Below are 22,981 nucleotides of genomic sequence, written 5' to 3' on the forward strand. Positions count from 1 at the left end.
ACGATCACGAGCAAGTTGATGGGGCGTAACCATGGTAACCACCCGTGACCTTGACGCATCTAGCCCGATGGACAGGTAGCTGTAATAAGCCCTATAACAGACGTACCACAGAATGAAAGTAGACTCACGAAAAATATTTGATGATTGATATGCAACCCGATTGACTTGTGCTGACAACTTAATTTTGTCGGGTTATTGGCCAATAATTCAGCAATAACTGTCAGTACTATTCAGAGGCGGAGGACAGGAGTCCTAGTATGGCTTTGTTATAGACTACTCTGGGCGCCATCCCACTTGCGTCAGACAGAGTACTGCGGGGCGGAAGGCAAGAGGGAAACCACTGCCCTATTTTCCCTAAAAAGTAGCATGGAAAATGCTGCACCGACAAGAGCGTGGCTCTTAAATTGATGATGTGACGATGATTGGTCAATATAAATTTTTAGGAAACTTTTCCGCCTAAAATTGACATGGATAACCTGAAACTGACTGACATTGACACAGTTGACAGATAATGTAACTTATCATTATCAAATTCTTTATTCAGGCAACTAGGCTCACACATTGTATTACATTATATAACATTAAATAAAATATAATAAAAATAAAATAAAATTAACATAAAATGGTTAGTAACTAAATAAATAAATAACAAAAAATAAAAATTGTTAATTTTCCAAATCAACATAACAATGGTGCTAATTCCTGTAAATACCATCTAATATTATTTTAAGTTATATCTGTCATTTTCTTATCCGCCGAAAAGGAAAGGGACGGGTAATTTCATTCAGATTAGGTAAGGAATGTAACGTAAGGAATCCTTATTTCCAGCTGGTGCCTGCTCTGAGCGACGTGCGCCACGACCGCATGCGGTGCGGCGCCGCGGAGACGCTGTCGCGGGTGGTGGACGCGCTGCAGCTGCAGGTGGTACCCTACATCGTGATGCTGGTCGTGCCGCTCTTAGGTAACTCTTGTGACAACACGTCAGCTGGCAGTTGAAACAGGTTCCATGTCGACTGGCCGGTTAGGTTCAACATCATTCAATAACATCATTCAATAAGCAATCTCATCAGATATTTGACTGGGCCAAAGATAAATTGTAAAATGCTAACGCAGAAATAGAAGCCAGCCTGAGATGATCAAAAATCAATCTTATTTTACTATAATTAAAGCACATAATAACGGGTTCTTATCGCGTTTAAATGGGGATGTGAGACTCCCGATATTTCGACACTGTTGCAAGTGCCATGATCACGGGATGACTGATGAGATTGCTTATTTTACTATTCAAAATATTCATAAAATATTATCCCGTGTAAGTTATGTACGCGGTAACTGTGATTTACATCAAAACTTGTGATGATAGTCTGAATCATCCCTAAAAGTTTTAGTTACGATGTCACCAATACCTTGTATAACATAAACGTATTTCATACAAATCCCTTCCACCAGGTCGTATGAGCGACCACTGCGAAGCGGTCCGAGTGATGTCGACGCGGTGCTTCGCGTCGCTCATCCAGCTGATGCCCCTCGACGGCAACATCACGGAGCCCCCAGGGCTCACCCCCGACATGAAAGCCCGGAGAGCCCGCGACAAGCTCTTCCTGGAACAGCTCTTCAATCCCAAGATGATCAAGGATTATAAAATCCCTGTGCCCGTGTCTGCTGAGTTGAGGAGTTATCAACAAGTAAGTTGTGCACATATAATAAATCAAGGTATGCTCAATCCTATAAAAAGCCGCCATTGCTAGTCGTTTGATGACGTAAGTGTTACATGAGTGTTACCATTAAATTGTTATCTCCAACATTCCAAGGCCTTAAATTTTATTATTGAAAATTAATAATAAAATGTCAGTCCTTGCGAGTTACTGACTAACGTAGTTAATTACTATCACTTGACACTAGTGATGTTCCGAATATCCGTATCCGTGTCCGTTACTTTTCACGCGGATCTTTTACGGATCTTTTTCAGGTGATTAAGTAGAAAACTATAAAATTCCATTCAGATTGCTTTTATTTCTTAAAATAAAATATTTGGCACCTTTATATTGCAAACATTTAGATAGATCTTTATAATGAAAGCAAGATAAAATATAACTTTTATAACAATGAAATAACTAAAACTTTAATCTTTTTTTTAAGAAAATAAAGATCCGTATCCGTATCCGCGGATCTTTACAATAAATATCCGTATTCAGATCCGTATCCGCGGATATATATTTTTAACGATCCGGCACATCACTACTTGACACATATATAAAAAACATAAAAACTGTTAAAAATTGCCTAAAAATAAAAATCTTATACTACAAGTTAAAAATTGCCTTGCAAAGTAAATTAGAAACATTTATCGTGGGTAATTTATTTTTTTACAAAATGGCAACGCAGGGTGATATGACGTAAGCCCGGCTAACCTTGAAATGTTAGCTGTCACTTTTGAGCATACCTTGAATGTGCCCACATTACTTTATTTTGCATCCTCAATTTGTTTAATTCTTTCGTCTATTGGACAACATTGCCAACCATAGCCGTTGTAGACCAGTTGAAAGAACGCTTGACTCTCATTGCATGGTCACAGGTTCTAATACCAGCACTGGCCTAAAGCAATGATTTTCGAATTTATTACTGACTAACAATTAAGTATGTTGTCCACACCAGTTGCAGTGCCCTTACTGGGTCCATGTTGGTGCCAAAATACTTCTGTATTTTTATAATACCACTGTTCGTTATTTAAACATTTCCCACGCATTTGAATTTCCCACCCTTTCCCTTCGCCATTTGACAAGGACAGACGGAACGACCGCCATTTTTCAAAAGAAACCACTCCTTCCGATTGCCGCGCGGAAGACGCAAGTACCTCGCATCGAATATTAACCTCTCATCTGCCGGAACGCGGATCTCGACCAGACACAATGTAAAATCTATTGTGTCTGGTATCTCGGCAGATGAGAGGTTAAAGAAAACCTCAAAAACCTAAATAAAACCTACAAGGAATGCATTCCTGACGATTGTGTCGGCCCCGATACCGACCCCGCCCGCGTGGTCGACGATTTCCCTCATTCAGCGCTTATCGCTATCGACCCACTAGGGTCGATTAATTCTTACAAATATTTTTCCTCTCAGACGACGCCCTGAGCCGAGGTTCGCGCCCAACTGGGCACCCTCAGGCCTGTTGTCTTAAACGTTGTACCGGGTGAGAGCCTTCAGCGCTCCCCATTTGTCCGGCCAAGTAGTTAATGCCATCTGCGGCAAATCTACAATAAGTCACGTCAAAAAAAATGACGATTGTGAGAGTTTGTGAAGTGAAAACAATATTGGATTTAACATTGGCGAGACAAACTAAGTTTTTTCCTAATTCTTCCACTGTCGCAAGCCCCCTCCATTATATTTCATACAACCACATTTTGTACGAACACATGGTTGCAATAAAACATTTATATTTCTAATTTGTTTTTACTTAAAATGGTATCTTCCAATGTATCTATTGTCCATCCCACAGGCTGGTGTAAACTGGCTGCGCTTCCTATACGAGTACAAACTTCACGGCGTTCTTTGCGATGACATGGGCCTCGGGAAGACTCTTCAATCCATCGTGGTGGTAGCCGGGTCTCACTACGAGCGGCAACAGAGCCGGCAACCAGCGCTGCCCTCGCTGGTGGTCTGTCCACCCACACTCACAGGTATACACACTAGCTGATACTCCATTATGATGGAAATTATTACCACATGGTTTCCAGAATTTTATCATCTCCCTAGCTCTGCATACCCTTTCGAGGATATAGGTGTGACGTTGATACACTGACATACTAACTACCGCAGCACAAGCCGTGCTATGCTGATATATCAGAATTACTATCTGAAATACTTTTGTTTGAAGAATACTGAAAACCTTCCTTGTTTCCAGGGCACTGGGTGTTCGAAGTAAACAAATTCATCCCGTCACAATACCTCAAGCCTCTTCAGTACGTAGGGCCTCCGATAGAACGCGAACGTTTGCGCACCCAAGTGAAGTACTACAACCTCATAGTAGCGTCCTACGACATCGTGAGGAAAGACATCGACTTCTTCACCAAGATTAAGTGGAACTACTGCATATTGGATGAAGGGCATGTTATAAAGAACGGGAAGACGAAGGCCTTCAAAGCTATCAAGCAGCTAGTCGCTAATCACAGGTTGATATTGTCTGGGACGCCGATACAGGTAAGATTTTCCGTTTCTGAAGGATTTTATAGCGAATTTGAAATGATAATATTCCAAATATTATCATCTCCCTAGCATTATCATTATCTAATCTGAAGATTTCACAGGTCCGCTTATACAGAAGCGACTGCCTGACTGACCTTCCAACCCGCGAAGGGGAAACCAGCCAAATCAAATCCAACACCATGTCAAATCTTCAGGTCAGGTAAGCGGATCCTGTGAGATACGGGATAACGCTAGGGAGATGATGATATATCATCGACTTCAACCCACATGATCTCAAAGAATCTGCACATTTTCTATCAATTGTACTTACTAATATATGCCGACAAATCACCTTCCTTCTCTTCCCTTCCAGAACAACGTGCTGGAACTGTGGTCGCTCTTCGACTTCCTGATGCCGGGCCTGCTGGGCACGGAGCGTCAGTTCACGGCGCGGTACTCGCGGCCCATCCTCGCGGCCCGCGACGCGCGCGCCTCCTCGCACCACGCGCAGGCCGGCGCGCTGGCGTTGGAGGCGCTGCACAGACAGGTACACCGCCATCATGCATACGTATTACGTAGACCGGTGTACCAGCACCATGCATACATAGACAGGTGTACCAACATCATAATACATAGACAGGTGTACCAACATCATGCATACATAGACAGGTGTACCAATTCATAATATATAGACAGGTACACCACCATCATGCATACATAGACAGTTGTACCAACATCATAACACATGGACAGGTGTACCACACTACACGGTGCGTCAATTCATGACGTGGAGCGTTATTTGTTTACTGCTATCATCAGCTTCACACTTCACACCTGGACACTTGGCAAGACGGGAAGATAACAGGTAGGCTAAGGCAGTTACGCAATAGTGGGATGGTATACGATATCGAGGCAGACCACCAGCCCGACGGTCGGATGACGTCGTGAGGTATGCTGGAAAGCAGTGGACGAGAAAGGATGGCGTGAAAGAGAAGAGGCCTATACCCAGCAGTGGGTGGATACAGGCAGAGTAGATAGATGATCTGCTATTACATTGAGATTCATGAAGTTCTAAGGTAGATGTGATAAACCATATGGTAACAGATGACTCTAACAGAAATCTCGGGAGAGGTTTAGGTAGGTACTTAGTTCATCTTGTGATGGATGTACCTCTGACGACCCCAATTGAGATATAGTCGTCACAGCTTAACACTCTTGCCTCCGCAGGTGCTACCGTTCCTCTTGCGGCGCGTGAAGGAGGACGTGCTCAAGGAGCTGCCTCCGAAGATCACGCAGGACTACTATTGCGAGCTGAGCGCGCTGCAGCGGCGTCTCTATGAGCACCTGTCCCGCGAGCACATGCCCAGCGGCCTCGGAGACAACTCGCACACCCACGTCTTCCAGGTAACAATATATTGGTACATCATTGGTGCTGATTCATGATGCTCATTATCCCGTTTTTCGCAAGATCCGCTTACCTAAGCTCAAGATTTTACAGATCCGGTTTTTTTACAGAAGCGCCTGCCTGTCTGACCTTCCAACCCGCGAAGGGAAAAACAGCCCAATACAGGTTAGGTCATACCTGTCGGGAATGTGGGTTTCCTCAAGATGTTTTCCTTCACCGCTGAGCACGTGATAATCATTTAAGATCCACATAGGAATTTCATTGGTTTAGACCTGTGCTGGATTCGAACCTGTGACCTCAAAGTGAGAGGCAAGCGTTCTACCAACTGGGCTACCAACAGCTATCCAATTTTAAGTCTTAGTCGTTACATGACCCACGTCAGGGGCTTTGGCGGCTCAATAATAACCTTGACGCCAGGGTTGATGAGGTCGGTAATCCACCTCATAACCCATACGATAGGAAGCTTGGTGAGGTGTGGGTACTTAGTTCATCTTGCGAAATACCTCTGACTACCCCAATTTGTAGTCGTGAGATGTTATGTACGGTGATCGGGATACCGAACAGAGCATAGTACCCTGCTAGCCACAAGTTGATAGTGTGATTAGGGATCGACGATCCACTTGAGTCATGTTGGAAGTTGTATATATGCGTCTCGCTGTGTAAACTTCGATATCGCGTTTCAGGACTACATTCTTGAATGTGGCGCCATCTGTTGCATATGGGCGGAACTAGCTGGTCAACTAGTTGGGTCCGCCACAGTCTTAACATGGATGTACCTCCCAAATATTGATCTGACGTGTACATTGTTTCCGTTGCAGGCGCTCCACTACCTGCAGAACGTGTGCAACCACCCGAAGCTGGTGCTCACGGCGGATCACCCTGAGACCCCCAAGGTTCAGCAGCAGCTGCTCGCGCAGAACTCTTCGCTCGATGACATCGAGCATTCCGCCAAGTTGCCGGCTTTAAAGTTAGTATTCGGTTAAATAATATATTGCCAATTTGCAAAGTAATTTACAATTATGATGACATAAAAAATGATTTTGAGAGTAAATCATTAAGAATTGAGCTGAAACTCAATAAATTAACTAATACGTATACAGACCCCCGCTTCGTCTTATGATCTATTTGAGAAAGTAATAACGTCTTGCAGCTTCTTTTCCCCGACCATGAAACCATGTCACATTAACTTTTTTGACACATTTCATTAAATGTCAAATATGATAGTGCGACAGGGTTCTAAAGTGGGTACATTATATTGCTCATGAATGTACACGTCCCAATTCTACTTTTTCCTTCAGACAACTGCTCCTTGACTGCGGCATCGGGACGACACCGTCGGAGAACGAGGCCGAAGTCGTAGTCTCCCAGCATCGAGCTCTAATATTCTGCCAACTGAAGAAGATGTTGGACATCGTGGAGAAGGACCTCCTCCAGCGCCACCTGCCGGCCGTCTCGTACCTGCGGCTGGACGGCAGCGTGCCGCCGGCGCAGCGGCACGCCATCGTCACCAGGTTCAACAGCGACGTCTCCATTGATCTACTGCTGCTTACTACACAGGTCAGTGCTGTAGTGCCGGAATAATAATAAGGGGGGTTAAAATGCCCACATCGAAGCAATTCATCTAAGAAATCAATTTTGCTACTTGACATTTGTTTGCGCGCAAATGTCAAATTGTAATATTGCTTTCTTAGATGAATAGCTTCGATGTGGCCATTTTAGCCCCCAAGTACACGTGTATGTATGTAAGTATTGTGTTGGGGATCGACGCCTGTTCATATTTATTAATCCCGACAGGATGAAGACGGATAAAATAAGCATATTTTATTTAGTAGGCGCTAAGTTGACATTGTTCCTCCCCCCTCCCCCCCCAACCCCTTTCACTTGTACTTTATAAATAGAAGTTGATTTTTTATTCCGATTCTACATTTTGTGTGGGCTATATGGTGGATTACCAACCTCATCAACTCTGGTGTCAGGGTTACTATTGAGCCGCCAACGACGGCCCCTGACATGACTCATGTAACGACTACGTACTTACATCGGTAACTAGTAACCGGGACCAACGGCTTAACATGCCTTCCGAAGCACGGATCATCTTACTTTCGGACAAACGGGTGATCCGCAATGTCCTAACCAAACCAGAACTCACAAAGTGGTTTTTGTAGATGTCCTCGCCGGGATTCGAACCCGGGACCTCCGGACATCCTATAAACAAATAAAACTATTAAACCAAGTTATAACCCTTCTCCCAGGTGGGCGGCCTCGGGTTGAACCTGACGGGCGCGGACACGGTGATCTTCGTGGAGCACGACTGGAACCCGATGAAGGACCTGCAGGCCATGGACCGGGCGCACCGCATCGGACAGAAGAAGGTCGTCAACGTCTACCGGCTCATCACGAGGGACACCCTCGAGGAGAAGATTATGGGGTCAGTTGCACGATTCTTTCCACCAATTTGTTCTATTTCGTCATATTTACTGTGGTGCAATCTGTATTTACAAACGCGAGCAGACCGTCAAAAAGAGAAAAGTTGCTTTTTCGGGCATGTGCTAAGACACGTAAGCTACGAGCTGCTGCAACTCATAATGATGGGCAAAGTCGCAGGAAAAAGAAAAGTGGGTCGGAGGAAGAAGTCCTGGTTGCTTTATATCAGGGAGTGGACCGGGATCACGAGTGCGGTCGTAGGCGCCTCGCGGGATATAAGGATAAATTTTCGGAGCTGATGGCCAACATCCACTAGTTGGAGAGGCACCTTAAGAAGAAGAAGACTATGATGAGCTATACTGCAGATACATTGGAAACATAATGAGAAAAGTTGTTTATTTTTTACTGGTGACAATTGAGGAAATGAACCCTAGATTGACTCCAGTCTATGATCCAACAAACGTTACGTGAGTGGAATGAGAGCCAGACAGAGATATAGTATATCGCTTAGCGTGAAAGAGACAACAGATATGTCATTTTAGTCAAGTTCTTGTTACATGGTCATTTATATACATCATAAATGAGAGTTTCCAAGCCATCTGTATTGTTTTTGGTGAACGTAGCCTGGAAAGTCCCTTATTAAAACAACAAGTCTAGTACATTCACACACATGCAATCATTCATTCCTCTTATTGTACATTTTTGTTTCAGATTACAAAAATTCAAATTAATGACAGCGAACACGGTGATAAGCAGCGAGAACGCAGCGATGGAAACAATGGGCACGGAGCAGCTGCTGGACCTGTTCCAGCTGTCGTCCTCCGGCGGGCCCTCCGGCTCGCAGCCCGGGCCCGCGCCCAAGTCCCTCCTCGACGCCCTCCCCGACGCCTTGCCAGACCTCTGGGACGACAAACAGTACGAGGAAGAGTACGACATGACCAACTTCATCAAGGGGCTCAATAAGATGAACGGTTAAATGATGGCTGGTTTACGAGATTCTGGAAAAATAGTTTGCAAGGTTGTGTTGGATTGCTGGCTGGATCGATTTTTAGTTTAAGGACATTGCTGATTGTCCGAAATAGTGAGATGATTCCGCTTCAGAGGGCACGTTAAGCCGTTGGTCCCGGTTATTAGCCGTAAAAAAACACCTCCACTAATCCGCAGTGGAGCAGCGTGATGGTGGAGTATGCTCCATACCTCCTTCCGGTTGATTGAGGAGAGGCCTGCATTGGGGCGTATATAGGCTGCGGCGATCCATTTTTAACCATTTTTTCATTACCTTCTCTTTACGTAGTTTGATAGATACTCCATGATTATGTTATCTGACCATGATAGTGCTTCTGTGCCAAGAATGAGTGCAAGGTGTGACTTGTGTCTTATAAAAATGTGTCAAGTCCGAATAATAGATGTCAAATTAAAGCTAACCTGTATTGCCAGAGCAATGCAACTTAAAATCTAGATTATCATGTCGATGATTGCTTAGAAATGTGTGTCTTGCAAAGTTAAGACGAAATTGTTAATGCGTAAATGGAAATAGGGTAGTAATTGTAAGAGAAGACTTTGAAACTTATAAAGTGTGGTAGATAACTTTAGCGTCCCATAAGGAGATTGGCCTTAGACTGGATGGATCGCAATTATAAAGAACAATAAATAATGATTTGTAATAAAGTAGTAGTGATAAAATATGATTCATATGGAATTCTTACGGAAAAATCATGTTTTGTTTCACTATCAAATAAATATGACACAACGTAATTACAATGTTACTAGTAGTATCTATAATAGCAGAAATAAAAAAGATATTTAATATTACCAGCTGAGAAAATATTTTTATTTTTAAAAACGTTGGAATTCTATAAAAATTCTGTAGAAATAAAATAAATTTTAATGTTAGGCAAGTAGCTGTAGTGGTAACCAAGCCAAAACAAAAAGAGTTCTAATCTAGATATAATTCTTATATTCCCGCAACTTTGCATGTTTATAAATATTTATTTAGTTTTCTCACATAAAATTACGTAAGACATTTTGTAATGTGTGATTGATTGAATACAACTTTCCATGTAAGTTCCTTGTGTAAGAAATACCTCAATGTTTCATTTCTTTTCTTTTTATTTATTGTGTAGCGTTGTAAGGAAGCAAGTCATTGATTTAGTCATTTTTGTAGTGTTAGTGAGCGTTTGCCTCATTTTATGTTTATAAAGTTTGATTTTGTACCTGCGTGAAAAGGAAATATACAAATACATTTCCAAACGTCGTCTCGAACTATCGCGTATAAAATATTTTAAGTGCATGTGCTGATTTGTAATGATAACATCACTTTATTCTCGTATTTATTGTATTTTCGTTCTCTTCTCATTATGTTGTGGTCTTGTGTTTTGATGGAAATAAATTACGTTTTTGATATTTGGTGTTATTTTATTGCTAACGTTGTTAACCTTTCTTTGAGAGACAAAGGCTTCTGCGCCTTCTCCAGTTCTTTAGTACTCTTTAAATTATACTTAATCTAAGCAAGTATATAGATTATAAATACATTTTTTTTTTTTTTTTTTTGACGTGACTTATTGTAGATTTGCCGCAGATGGCATTAACTACTTGGCCGGACAAATGGGGAGCGCTGAAGGCTCTCACCCGGTACAACGTTTAAGACAACAGGCCTGAGGGTGCCCAGTTGGGCGCGAACCTCGGCTCAGGGCGTCGTCTGAGAGGAAAAATATTTGAAAGAATTAATCTACCCTAGTGGGTCGATAGCGATAAGCGCTGAATGAGGGAAATCGTCGACCACGCCGGCGGGGTCGGTATCGGGGACCTGAAGTGTTTGGTGTCGCGAGCTGATTGGCTGCCTCTATGGCTAGAGTAATCGGGTCGTCGGGATCGTATATTACGTCCTTCGGACGCCGATACTTTTCAGTACCGTCCCTAAGCGGAATGTACTCGGAAGCCGCAACTACCAGGGGATTTGGGTGGTGCGGAGCAGAATCGAAAAAACGTTTGGAAGCTAATTTGAGCCATTGGGCAATGGTTGGCAGACCTAGGTCAATGTGCAGATTTTCATTGCGAAGGAACCACGGAGCTCCCGTGGCTTTCCGCATGAAACGATTTTGTATTACCTGTAGACGGTGAATTTGAGAGGGGCTCGCGTGAGCGAAAACTACCCCTGCATAGGTCATGATCGGACGGATGCAAGTCGTGTAGATTTTCACCTTATTCCTAAGGGACAATTTACTTCGCTTGTTAAGGAGACAATGAAGACGGCCCATTACAAACGCGGCGCGATCGCGCACTCGTTTGATATGGGCCTTGAAAGTAAGACGTCTATCTAAGACTACGGCGAGATATTTGACTTGCTCCTTCCAAGGGATCGGCTTGCCAAACATCGTGATGACTTTAAGTTGACGGCGTGACCGTGGCGTGTTATAATAGCCCTTTGAAAAGTACACCGCTGCACTTTTCTCCGGGTTTACCTCGATTCTCCATTTGCGAAACCACTTGCCCAAGGCATTGGCCGCGCGTTGGAGGATTCCGGTCATCATAACTCGACCACGGCACGAAGAATAGATGGCTGTATCATCCGCAAATAAAGCTAATTCGGTATTAGGGGATTTGGGAATGTCACTAGTATATAATGAAAATAGTAAAGGGGAGAGGACGGAGCCTTGTGGGACTCCGGCATGTATCGGGTGCGGTGACGAGAGCGTCCCCTCCACGCGGTAGCGAAAGGTTCGATTTGAGAGGAAGTCTCGTATGATGTGCACGAGACGGTCTGGCACTCCCAGTGAATAAAGCTTGTAGATCAAGCCGTTGTGCCAGACTTTGTCGAACGCTTTCGCCACATCGAAGAAGAGCGCTCCCGTAGCGACAGGTTTTTTTAAGTTTAATCTACTAGAGATATGTTCAACAATACGGTGCACTTGTTGAACGCAGGAGTGTTTGGTTCTAAAACCAAACTGCTCTGGTGGAATAAGACTATTGGATTCGGCGTAGTCCCGTAATCTAGCAAATATGAGCCGCTCATAAACCTTCCCCATGGAATTGAGGAGACTTATGGGGCGGTAACTCGAAGGTTCGTTTTTAGGTTTCCCAGGCTTTGGTATACCAATTACAATTGCTTCTTTCCACTGCTGTGGAAAGACGCAGTTGCTCAAGGCGACGTTGAATATTGCCGTTAGTAAGCAGATGAGGGGAGCACCGAAGTTTTTAAGGACACGATTCGTGATACTCGGATATTCGTGATTCGTGATAGATTTTCGGGTATGAAATCTTTTGATAATACCTAGGACCTCTTCCTCAGTTACCTGTGGAAGAGGAGGATCGGTGGGAGGTACAGAAGCCCTACGCTGAACTTCAGAGTTCACCGTCGAGAGGTGCCTACGATCGATAGGGAGAGTGCTGGGCGAGCATTGGGCTTCGAGACTGTCATTATAAATACATGGAAGAATGGGATGCGTATACGCACGTGAGCACGCTTCTATGTGGACACTTGGTTACCATGTTTGATGTGATCCCACCTAATGTGAAACCGCCACTAAGAAAGCAAAATTAAGTGTAATACAACTATGATAAGAAAATCTTTTGAAATCAGAATATGGAATCGATTTAGAAACATTACATCAGTAGGTGCTGGTGATTTGCCCCAATCTTTAGGTCTCTTTATGTAGGGCGCTCATGTCTAAATAAAATGGGATCGCCATCATGAAATTGATAAAGCGTACCGAGCGATATAGCCTCAAAACTTTATTATGCAAACTTTGTGTTCGTGAGATGGCCTTATAAAGTAAAACTTGTGCCTAAAAAATATTAAAACAATTTTTAAAAAATCTGCTTGCGAAGGAACGTAATTTTTAAAGTTCTCAAAAGTGTCACAAGAGCGCGCCACTGTGCATCAACACCATGGCGAAAGCGACGTCAACCGTGTGAATATATTTTTGTTTTCTACACGAAAATATTGTTTTTTGTTCGTTTATAAGTTAAAAGACTTTACGGAAAGTTACTTGAAGTGTTTACCTTTTACTCAGTGAAAAAGTTCTCCGCTAAAAGTTGAAAGTTTTGTGTGTGAAGTTGTAACGAACTCTGGATCCCGAATTCAGGTGTCAACGAGGTAAGAAACCAAGCTTATTTCAAGATTACGACTTCTAAAATTAACACTTTCCTTGCTAATGTGTGTTTCCACGCTCGTAAACTTGGTAATTAGCCCGATACATTGCAGTTTAAGCACCACACTTCACAGGTAATAGTTATAAATAATTCTGGGTAAGGTTAGGATGTCTCATTTGTGGTTTGGAAGTATTTGGATCAGCATTTCACACAGTCCTGTTGTTGAAAACACTTTTTCTTGTAGAAGAACCACTTGGTCAACTTTGCCGAAGTTTGACGTGTTTAATAAAACTTATTTTGGTGCCAACCAAACTATCAATAGTGACCTAATATTTTTTATGACCGTGACTGGCCTGTAGGGCGGTGTTTGGTCCCTTATGTGCGTACAGTAAACAAACGGCTATTTTAAACATCATGTAGTTGATGGTAAAATCTTAACATTAAAAACTTTTTTTACAGTTTTTGGGAATGTATTGTTGAATGGTTTGTTATTGTAGGTACCTACTTGTCAAATTCCCAAAGTATTACTTACATAGCCTTATTATTTTTTAAATATACTCAGTAACTTTCATGTAGTATACTTTCCCATCCTATATCTTATCTTTTCCTTACCCGGAGATTCCATATTTGAATAAGTAAACTGGACCCACATACCTGATTCCTTTCCTCCAATTGTACATATTTACAGCCACTCATACAATCACCAATTACTAATTTTATACATTCATCCATCAGAAGAATGTCTACATTATCCCATATACCTATGTAGGTGTATATCTAGGAATAGTTCACTAAACTTAATAGTCCCAAATTTGATTTTATAACAGCGTTAGGTGTGTGAGTGTACCTCCTAATGTGCGATGGTCTGAGCCTCCATACGTCATATTCATCTTAGGTATGAAAAAAATGGCTCTTCTTCTATCGTGTGGGTTGTGAGGTGGAGTACCAACTTCATCAACCCTGGTGTCAGGGTTACTATTGAGCTACCAAAGGCCCCTGACATGGCTCATGTATTGACTACCTACTTACACCAGTAAGTTAAAATATAATGGCTGCAACTATTTTACTACTTGTGGCTCTGGCTACCCTATTAGGGAAATGGGCGTGAGTTTATGGAACCAAACTTGTTTATTGCGATTTAGTATCATTAATCTATAATTAATCTTGTTAAATCAATGTTTTCAACAAAGCAAGAGTAATAGATTTCCAAAGACAATAGTGAAACTTTGATGATTAAGTATAAGATGAAAGAAGATACATAATATACTTTGGTAAGCACAAAGACCATATGGTACAACCATACATACAGATACAAAAATAAACTCACGTGTATTTCCCACCGGGGTAAGCAGAGACTATGGAATTCCATTTATTTCGATCCTGAAAAACATTGACATGGTATAAAAAAAAATAAAAAATATAAGAAATGCACAACAGACGGCCCTATTGCTCTTGCAGCAATTTCTTCCAGGTAACCAGACAGTATAAGTCAGAGAAATAAAAGAAAGTTATCAATACTGTTTTTTATTGTAGTTAGTTAATACAATAAGCTATCTGATTTGATACCTATTAAAACATAATATTTTCTTTATGTATACTTAACTATACATAAGGAATTTAATGTGATAAATTGTATTATGTATATATACAATACAAATTACTATTGTATCATGGTTAAATAACATTATAAGTTATAACTTTATAGTGGATATGAATATATAACACAAAACCCCTTTGTTATTGTTTGTAATATTACAAGAGCAGTCAGTAGCTTGTAAAGTTGTCAGTTATCCATAGTAAATGAAATAAAAATAAAAAATAGTTTATATGCTTCCCACTGCTCGCCCAACTGTTTGAATATTAGATAAAAAAAATTGTTGACCTATGTAATTTTAGTCAGAAGGGTCTATAAATAGATTACTCGTTTTCATTTATCTAAAATAAAAGCTATCTTATCTTTTATTTGCATTAGCAAATACTTCCTATAAACAATTAAGATTGATTCATTTTCATTCAGTCACTCAACCATGACTATGGAGTATGGAGTACTACGGAGTGTCAGAAGAAGAAACCACAAACTATATACTCTATATAATATAATATCCTGTCTATAAGTAGATAGAACTTTTAAAAAGAATGTAAAGTTAGTCATTACTTTACAATTTTACATTATGATTATTACTAGCCTACTCAATCCCACTGCTGGGCAAAGGCGTGTCTCCCTTTCTTTCTTTTTCTTGATATCTTGGAAAGATATAACATGTCATTGAACTTGTTTAATAAGTTACATTTTTACTAGGCAGTATTTTAAATAATTACTATTTGTAGAGGTGGAAAAAAATTCTGCAAATTTGAACTCTTCTGGTTCTATGTACACCGATAAGGATGTATCTGTATATTATCCCCATCTCCACCCCCACCCCCACTGGTACCATCCCAAACAAAGCTCAAGTACACATAATGTGATTAGACCAGGAAAACATCTTATCCAACTGACATACATAATAAAAAAGGCAGATGTGTCATCAATCCCTTTTAAAAAAAGGAGTTTTGCAACAATCAATTCCCTTTGTGTGCGACATCAATGGGAGCGGTTGCTGTGTACCTACCCTTTGATCTCGCCGCCCTCTGAAGATGCGACAGAGCGCTAATACGGCGGCCGCGGCGCGTAACGACGTAACCGCCCTTTGAAACTTGTACACTGTAAAAATAATCTATGCATGTTTACCCCGGCGGCGGCGGGCCGGGCACGCGCCTATTTCTGTTGTTTTTGTGTTAACCCGTCTCCTTAAATCATCTTTGGTTTTTTTGTTCATATTCCAGGTTGGCCACAATTAGTGTCGTATTTATCACCTTGCCATACTAAACGTAATTGAGCGTTTTTTAAATAACTTACGATTACAACTCAAAATCAATCATACTGTAAACATTTTCCCTTACTAGGCAGATACTTCTTTTTGTTTAATAAAAATATTAATTTCTTAGAGGTTAAAAAGGCCACGTTGAAGCATTTCATCTAAAAAAGCAATATTGCTATTTGACATTTGTTTGCATTGCGCACTTATTGTTATATGCGCAAATGTCAAATTGCAATATTGCTTTTTTATATGAATTTCTTCGATGTGACTTTTTTACCCCCCTGATTTCAGACTCACGAACAATTTCGTTCCTATCCAAATTCCTTTCTCCATAAACGTTTCCTAGTTCTTTATCCTCTACATTCAAATCTACATTTAATGGCAAATATGCAAGTCGCATGACGCCAAAGAAGAAAAAAAAAATCACAATAAAGTACGTCGTTCCGAATTCAAATTCTGATACACGATAAATCTAATAATAGGGTAGTTTCCAACTAATCAAATCAGTTACGTTTGACTAAACGTCAAAACACAAACACTGAACTGAAAAAGCAACCCGTGACGTCATAGAAAAACGTGATAAAAATATCGGCGTTGCCAATTTAAAATCTATTATGTGCAATCGGGTAAATTATACAGAAATTTAAAAAAAAACTTCCGCCTGGGGCCTGTTTCATAAAACTTACAATTATAAATTACAACGACAATTTGGTGTTCATTACGTAGCTAATACGAAACTGCAAAATATTCGTGATCACACACTCCGCAATGTACATCAAATTGTCATTGTAATTTACAATTGTAAGTTTTATTAAACAGGCCCCTGATTTTTTTTGTATGACTGTGTGTTAAAAAATATTAAAAGATAATTGATATTTACGTACATAAGAGTGTGTGCTGAATGTTTTATGAGCAAAATACTATTCGATCCTGACAAAAAAGAAATTTGGTGAGGGCGACTCATAAGAGCTTTTAAATTGGCAACGACGAAATCGCATTTATAATTACATTTTTCTTTATTAAAATTCATAAATAAGTTAAATAGAAAAAAGAGAACATTTTTGTCACCTTTAATTCTGTCTTTATTTAGTAATCAGAATTTTATAATTTATCTTGGACCTGGGTAACTAGCATTCGTTGTAATTGGAAATACGACGATAGAAGCACTGTACCACTGCACCTTAATAAAAAAAATATAATTTCATGGACTACCAATTGACCTTCAACGCTATATAATATTATGAAGAAAAGTTTATAACCTTAAAAAGTTTAAAAACTAAAATCAAATATTTAATTTGAAAAAGGCAGTTAAGACGTTTCACCAGTGACTTTGTACCCCAGACTGCAGGGGACAATCGTACTAGCGTTGCCAGACAAGTGGGGCTTACTATCCTCCTACAAAGAACCAGTAGGCTTTGGCCAGGGGAAAAATTAACTTGAAAATGTGCCCATTGGGTCTTCCAAATGGATCCCAAAGAAGTATTTCCGAGTTTATTCTTCGGATATAACTCTTAAATGAGTGTGCATTGTGCAAGCTTCTCGTTATAAAGGGAGTCTAAATTACGTAGCACATAACATACCTATTAGGGAGGAGAGAACCTCCCAATTTTTTAGTCAGTATAATAGTCGAATAGTCTATAAAATCCCACTACCCAGCAGTACTTATAACCGGTTACAACCGGTGAACGGATATTCCTACGCTTATTTACCCTAAACTTTATAAACTCCTACAAAATGCTATGAAAGTATGGAAGTGGCTTCTTAAATCAATTTATTTTGATAACAAAAATTCTGGGGTCGGATAAAACGTAACGACGGTTTAATATATACATAACATATCTACGTTAAGCTATCTGTTCTTGTCAATCCCGATTTCGTGGATTTTTTCTATACAAAAGTAATATCCATAAAGTATTATAATCATCATTATCAGCCCATTAACGTCCCCACTGCTGGGGCTAGTGCTGCAAAGAACTTTAGGCTTTTAGCCCTTATTTTAAGACTAGACTGTTAAATAAAAAGCTTAGTAGGCTAAAAACCTATAAAGCCATTTAGTACTTGCGGCTAGGCTAGGGTTAAGCCTATTCAAGCCTATTGGTTATAAGCCTAAAGGCCTTAAAAAGGCCTAACCTTGTTTAAGACTAATTTAATAAAATAAGACGCTCAAAAAGCCTATGAAGCTCTTAGACCTTAAGGTTATTTAGGCTATACATACAGTCCCTTTCTCAAGTAAAAAAAAGTAAAAGTGTGGGTGGGTACAACAAACTTTAAAAACATATATACCTACACAAACACTGTGAAAAATTGATTTATTGTTAGATGCACAACTAGCTAACTAACTATGAATATTGAAAATAACTTCTTACTATCAATTAGTATGGAAATAGTCTAATAATTATAGTAATACGTAACAGCACGTCCCGTCAGCCCCATACAAATTACTTACGCCAGAAGAACCGATTTTTAAGGCCAATATCATGTGTGAATTTTATGTAGCTCCAATAATATTATATACATACGTATCGAATTGATAACTCCCTTTTTTGAAATCGGTAAAAAGGCTTTTACTAAAAAATGATAATAAAGACTCCAGTCCCAAAAAGCCTACTACTTTAAAAAAAGCTATAGGCTTTTTAAAAGCCTACTACATTAAAAAGGCTATAGGCTTTTTTAAAGCCTACTACTTTAAAAATGGCTAAAAGTTTTTTAAAATGACGAAGCTTTTAAAGCCCTATTTTACTGGTCTAGTCCCAAAAAGGACTCGGTAGGCTGAAATTTAGGGCTAAAAGCCTAAAGTCCTTTGCAGCACTAGCTGGGGCACGGGCCTTGCCTATGGATGGATAAGAAGATCGGGCCTTAAACCATCACGCGGGCCCACTGCGGGTTGCTGGAGGTGTTTTTACAGCTAATAGCCGGGACCAAGGTTTAACCGTGCCCTCTGAAGCACGGAATCATATTACTTTTTCGGACAATCAGGTGATTCAAGCTTGTAAAGTCCTTACCAAACAAAGGACAGTCTCACAAAGTGATTTCGACAATGTCCCCATCGGGAATCGAACCCGGAGCTCCAGATTATGAGCCTAACGCTCTAACCACTAGACCACAGAGGCTGTGATCCAAACGATTCATTGCATTGGTTTAGCCGACCCGGTATTGGAACCCGTGCGTGACACTACGATGTGAGTTATGCGTTTTCTAAACACGGCTGTCATCTTACAATTCGCTTGAAATACAAGGCATAATCCCAAGTTTGGCGATGTTTACTCTGTTCCCCCTACTTGTTCCCCATGAAGCTCTGTCTACAGGTCTACGTGTAAACCTGAAACTTCATGCAACTCTGCCTTAGCTTGAAGTAGTGTTAGGTTAGTTGAGTTTGCTGCACCGGTATCTATCACACAATTATCGATTTCTATGATACATTTGGGGATGCGTCTAATCTGCTAGGAACTATAATTGGCTTTCTGTTTACCATAAGATGCTACTAAATTAATTATAGCTGTTGTTTTTCCGAACATTAAATAAATACATAATAAATGTAAATGGGAATGTTGTAAATGTATATGTGTGTCGTAAATTTTACTTAAATAAACTTTTTTATTATTATTATTGTATGTCTTTTTCATATCTCGGGCCTATGGAGGCCCGGACTTTTGGAAGGCGTGCGTGGGGCCGAAGCCAACACGTAGAGGCCCCTTAAGACAGTTTAATCTAAATGTGGTGTGACACCAACCGGCGATTATCCCTGTATGCACTATGGGAGTGCACCCAAAGACAATCCCCGGTTCGTGTAGGACTATTGCAAATTATGGGAACAAAGGGAACTGGGCTATTGGGTTGGGGGTTAGTGGACCGGGATACTGGAGCTATGGGGGACTATGATTATTATTATTAATAAATAAATAATCTAGCCTATAAGATCCAACTGCTGAGCAAAGGGCCGCCAAAAATGGAAAGAGGTCTCCCTCTTTCCATTTTTGGCGGCCCTGTGCGTGTCCCGCATATGCATATCATGTATACGGGGATGCATATGTTAGTTATAATCTTAATAATAAATAAAACAAACGGGGTGAGCTAAATAAAACCGTTTAAAAACGTAATGATTGGTACTGTAACGGCCTCCGTGGTCCAGTGGTTGAGCGTTAGGCTCACGATCCGGAGGTCCCGGGCTCGAATCCCGGTGGGGACATATCACAAAAATCATTTTGTGTTCCCTAGTTTGGTTAGGACATTACAGGCTGATCACCTGATTGTCCAAAAAGTAAGATGATCCCTGCTTCGGAAGGCGCGTTAAACCGTTGGTCCCGGTTACTACTTACTGATGTAAGTAAGTAGTTGTTACACGAGCCATGTCAGGTGCCTTTGGCGGTTCAATAATAACCCTGACACCAGGGTTGATGAGGTTGGTAATTCACCTCACAACGCACACGATAGAAGAAGAAGAAGATTGGTACTGTGGTCGAGTTCGAAGAAGGCCTGGGCGTACATACCGCGATCAAATCCATGATGTTGACCATGTGAAAAGTACTCTAGATCGGCGAGAGTGCATGATTTGATGAGACTGGAAGAAGTGAAACTGGTGTGTCAGGATTGTAGTAACTGGAATTTCATGGTCACTGCCTACCCCAACGGGAAATAGGCGTCATCTTATGTATGTATGTAAGTGTTTATTGAGGCATCTATGCTGCATTGGGTGCGAATAAAAAAACGTAGAATACATTCGGATGTTTATCTTCCCGGCATGTCGTAAAAACCGACAAGGGTTTGTGTCTTTCCTAACATGATAGACCATAGATGTGACGAGCCATCTGTCACTGGTTCATCTGCAAGTTGTCTTCTGACTACTATGTTGCGCATTAGGGATTATAGGCGTAAGTAATAATAAGGTATTTTGAAAGATGCAGTAAGGCTGGTTTGTCCTGCAACTTTCCTAAGTTCAACCGGGACGCTATTTTTCATCCAATAGTATAATTCAAAAGTTTTGATGCGGGCGCCCAACGCGATTTATCGGATTTTCTAACTCTTTCTACAGTATACCCCACAAGTTAACGTATCACTTCAACGTTTTGCTGAAGAAGCGTAGCAAGGAGCTGTGTAGCCCGGTGTACGAAAGATAAATGTCGGCAAAAGAATTTCGTAGCAACTTTTTCGGCAAGCAGACTTGCGCTTCCGAACTTCGTATTGATTCATTTCACTGATGATACGGGCTGGAAAGTTTACCTTGGTATCATAAGCCTTTAGTTCTGAATTAAAAAGTTGAGACTACACCAAGTTTTCGGAACAAAAACGTCATGCAAAAACTAACCTCAAGGGTGGTATAGGTGGTAGCAACCTTACAGTTTAATTAAAATCTTCTTAATTGAGCGTCTTCGGCGTATCAAGAGCTTGCAGTCATAATTGGAGAATGTCTCAGGTAGCCACCGCACAAACAGTGGCCTGTGACACTTGTGCGGCCGAGAGTGGCGCCCGACGTGGGACCACCGGTAAATTGTCGACGCAATTAATGGCCGACTCCGTTGCTAATCGACCGATAGAATTAAACGAACAGACTGCACTAATTGGCCGAAGACAAAGGGGCAAACACTCGCCTTTGAGCCAATGTCTAGTGACACTTGAGGCGTATACCGGAGACCTAACACTGGCAGGACCGCACTCAGAGGCTCGCTATTTGTGGTCACGCACACACGGTGGTGTAGCGTGTAACCGTACCCATGACAGACCTAAGGCACTACGTAAGTATTGACATCTTATTCTTCTATCGTGTCGGCTGTGAGGTGGAGTACCAACCTAATCAACCCTGGTGTCGGGGTTACTATTGAGCCGCCAAAGGCCCCTGACATGGCTCCTGTAACGACTACATACATTAGTAAGTAGTAACCGGGACCAACGGCTTAACGTGCCTTCCGAAGCACGGATCATCTTACTTTCGGATAATCAGGTGATCAGCCTGTAATATCCTAACCAAACTAGGGATCACAAAGTGATTTTTGTGATATATCCCCACCGGGATTCGAACCAGGGGCCTTCGGATCTTGAGCCCAACGCTCAACCAGTGGACCACGAGGCCGTTAGTATTGACATAATAATATGTCACGCGTAAATTATACCATAGTTTTTTTTTTATATTACGTTAACAATTTATATTTCCGTAGCTACTTATTTTATTTCTAATTAGTTTCACGTTGGTTGAAATTTCACCTGATGGTAAATGATGTGTTTATTATGCGATCCAAGGCTGCATTCCTGTGGCAGGTAGGTCCTGACGGCTTTCATCCTGCCCCAATCGAGTTATCGGCCTGCCTTCGTCGTTACTAATGGATCATATGCCAATTATGGTTCTAATTTGTCCCTGGACAAGATAATTTGTTTATCGTAACATGTTTGTAGTCTTCTTCGGTCGTGTGGGTTGTAAAGTGGACAACCAGCCTCTGCTACCTTGTTTGTAATTACGTAATGAAAAAAAAAATATTTTAAATATTTTTATTAACATCTTTCTTTGCGCTACATTACGATAGCGATTACAAAGCGTAACTTGTAATAGACTTGTGACTTTACCAATCATTATACAAAATACACAACTTATATTATTTAACAAAAATACTAATTATTTTAGATCAATAGGAATACTGCATCATAGAAGGAAAGCAGAAGTAGAGAGAGGAAGGGGAAGACCAAGAAGAGCTTACATGGAACAGATTAAAGAAAAGGTTAACGTCGTGTCTTATAGGGAATTCAAGGAATTGACCTTTGATAGACTGGCATGGAAAATACTACACCGACAAGAGCGTGGCTCTTAAATTGATGATGATGAGGAATACTGCAATTAGTAAAATTGAAATTACGTTTATTACAATAAATCCTTCTAACATAACTATATTTTTTGACAATGTTCCTTAAAAATTTAAATATACCTACGCAATAAATAGTAGCATGTTAGGTATATACATCAATTAATATACGTATTTTATAATCCTCCTTTTTGCTTCGCAGCAGTCGGGTAAAAGGAATCTTGGTGTAAAAGGGA

The 22,981-nt window shown here is 40.8% G+C and overlaps 2 protein-coding genes across 4 annotated transcripts in view; both read left to right on the forward strand.

The window, feature by feature from the left end:
* LOC126369197 (TATA-binding protein-associated factor 172) overlaps window positions 1-10,414 on the forward strand; it is a 67,354-nt gene extending 56,940 nt beyond the window's left edge. For both annotated transcript variants that reach the window (XM_050013492.1, XM_050013494.1), the window contains exons 25-34: window positions 829-961; window positions 1,450-1,685; window positions 3,497-3,677; window positions 3,902-4,197; window positions 4,556-4,729; window positions 5,410-5,586; window positions 6,406-6,554; window positions 6,886-7,144; window positions 7,840-8,015; window positions 8,723-10,414. In XM_050013492.1, coding sequence (XP_049869449.1) covers window positions 829-961; window positions 1,450-1,685; window positions 3,497-3,677; window positions 3,902-4,197; window positions 4,556-4,729; window positions 5,410-5,586; window positions 6,406-6,554; window positions 6,886-7,144; window positions 7,840-8,015; window positions 8,723-8,987 — 2,046 coding nt within the window. In that variant the 3' untranslated portion in view covers window positions 8,988-10,414. The remainder of the gene's footprint in view (window positions 1-828; window positions 962-1,449; window positions 1,686-3,496; window positions 3,678-3,901; window positions 4,198-4,555; window positions 4,730-5,409; window positions 5,587-6,405; window positions 6,555-6,885; window positions 7,145-7,839; window positions 8,016-8,722) is intronic.
* A 2,470-nt stretch (window positions 10,415-12,884) lies between these two features.
* Window positions 12,885-22,981, forward strand: part of LOC126369218 (axin) — a 91,722-nt gene continuing 81,625 nt past the window's right edge. For both annotated transcript variants that reach the window (XM_050013534.1, XM_050013537.1), the window contains exon 1: window positions 12,885-13,106. The gene's annotated coding sequence lies outside the window, so the exon portion shown is untranslated. The remainder of the gene's footprint in view (window positions 13,107-22,981) is intronic.

This window comes from Pectinophora gossypiella, chromosome 8, assembly GCF_024362695.1.
Source record: "Pectinophora gossypiella chromosome 8, ilPecGoss1.1, whole genome shotgun sequence".
In the NCBI taxonomy this organism is placed as follows: Eukaryota; Metazoa; Arthropoda; class Insecta; order Lepidoptera; family Gelechiidae; genus Pectinophora; species Pectinophora gossypiella.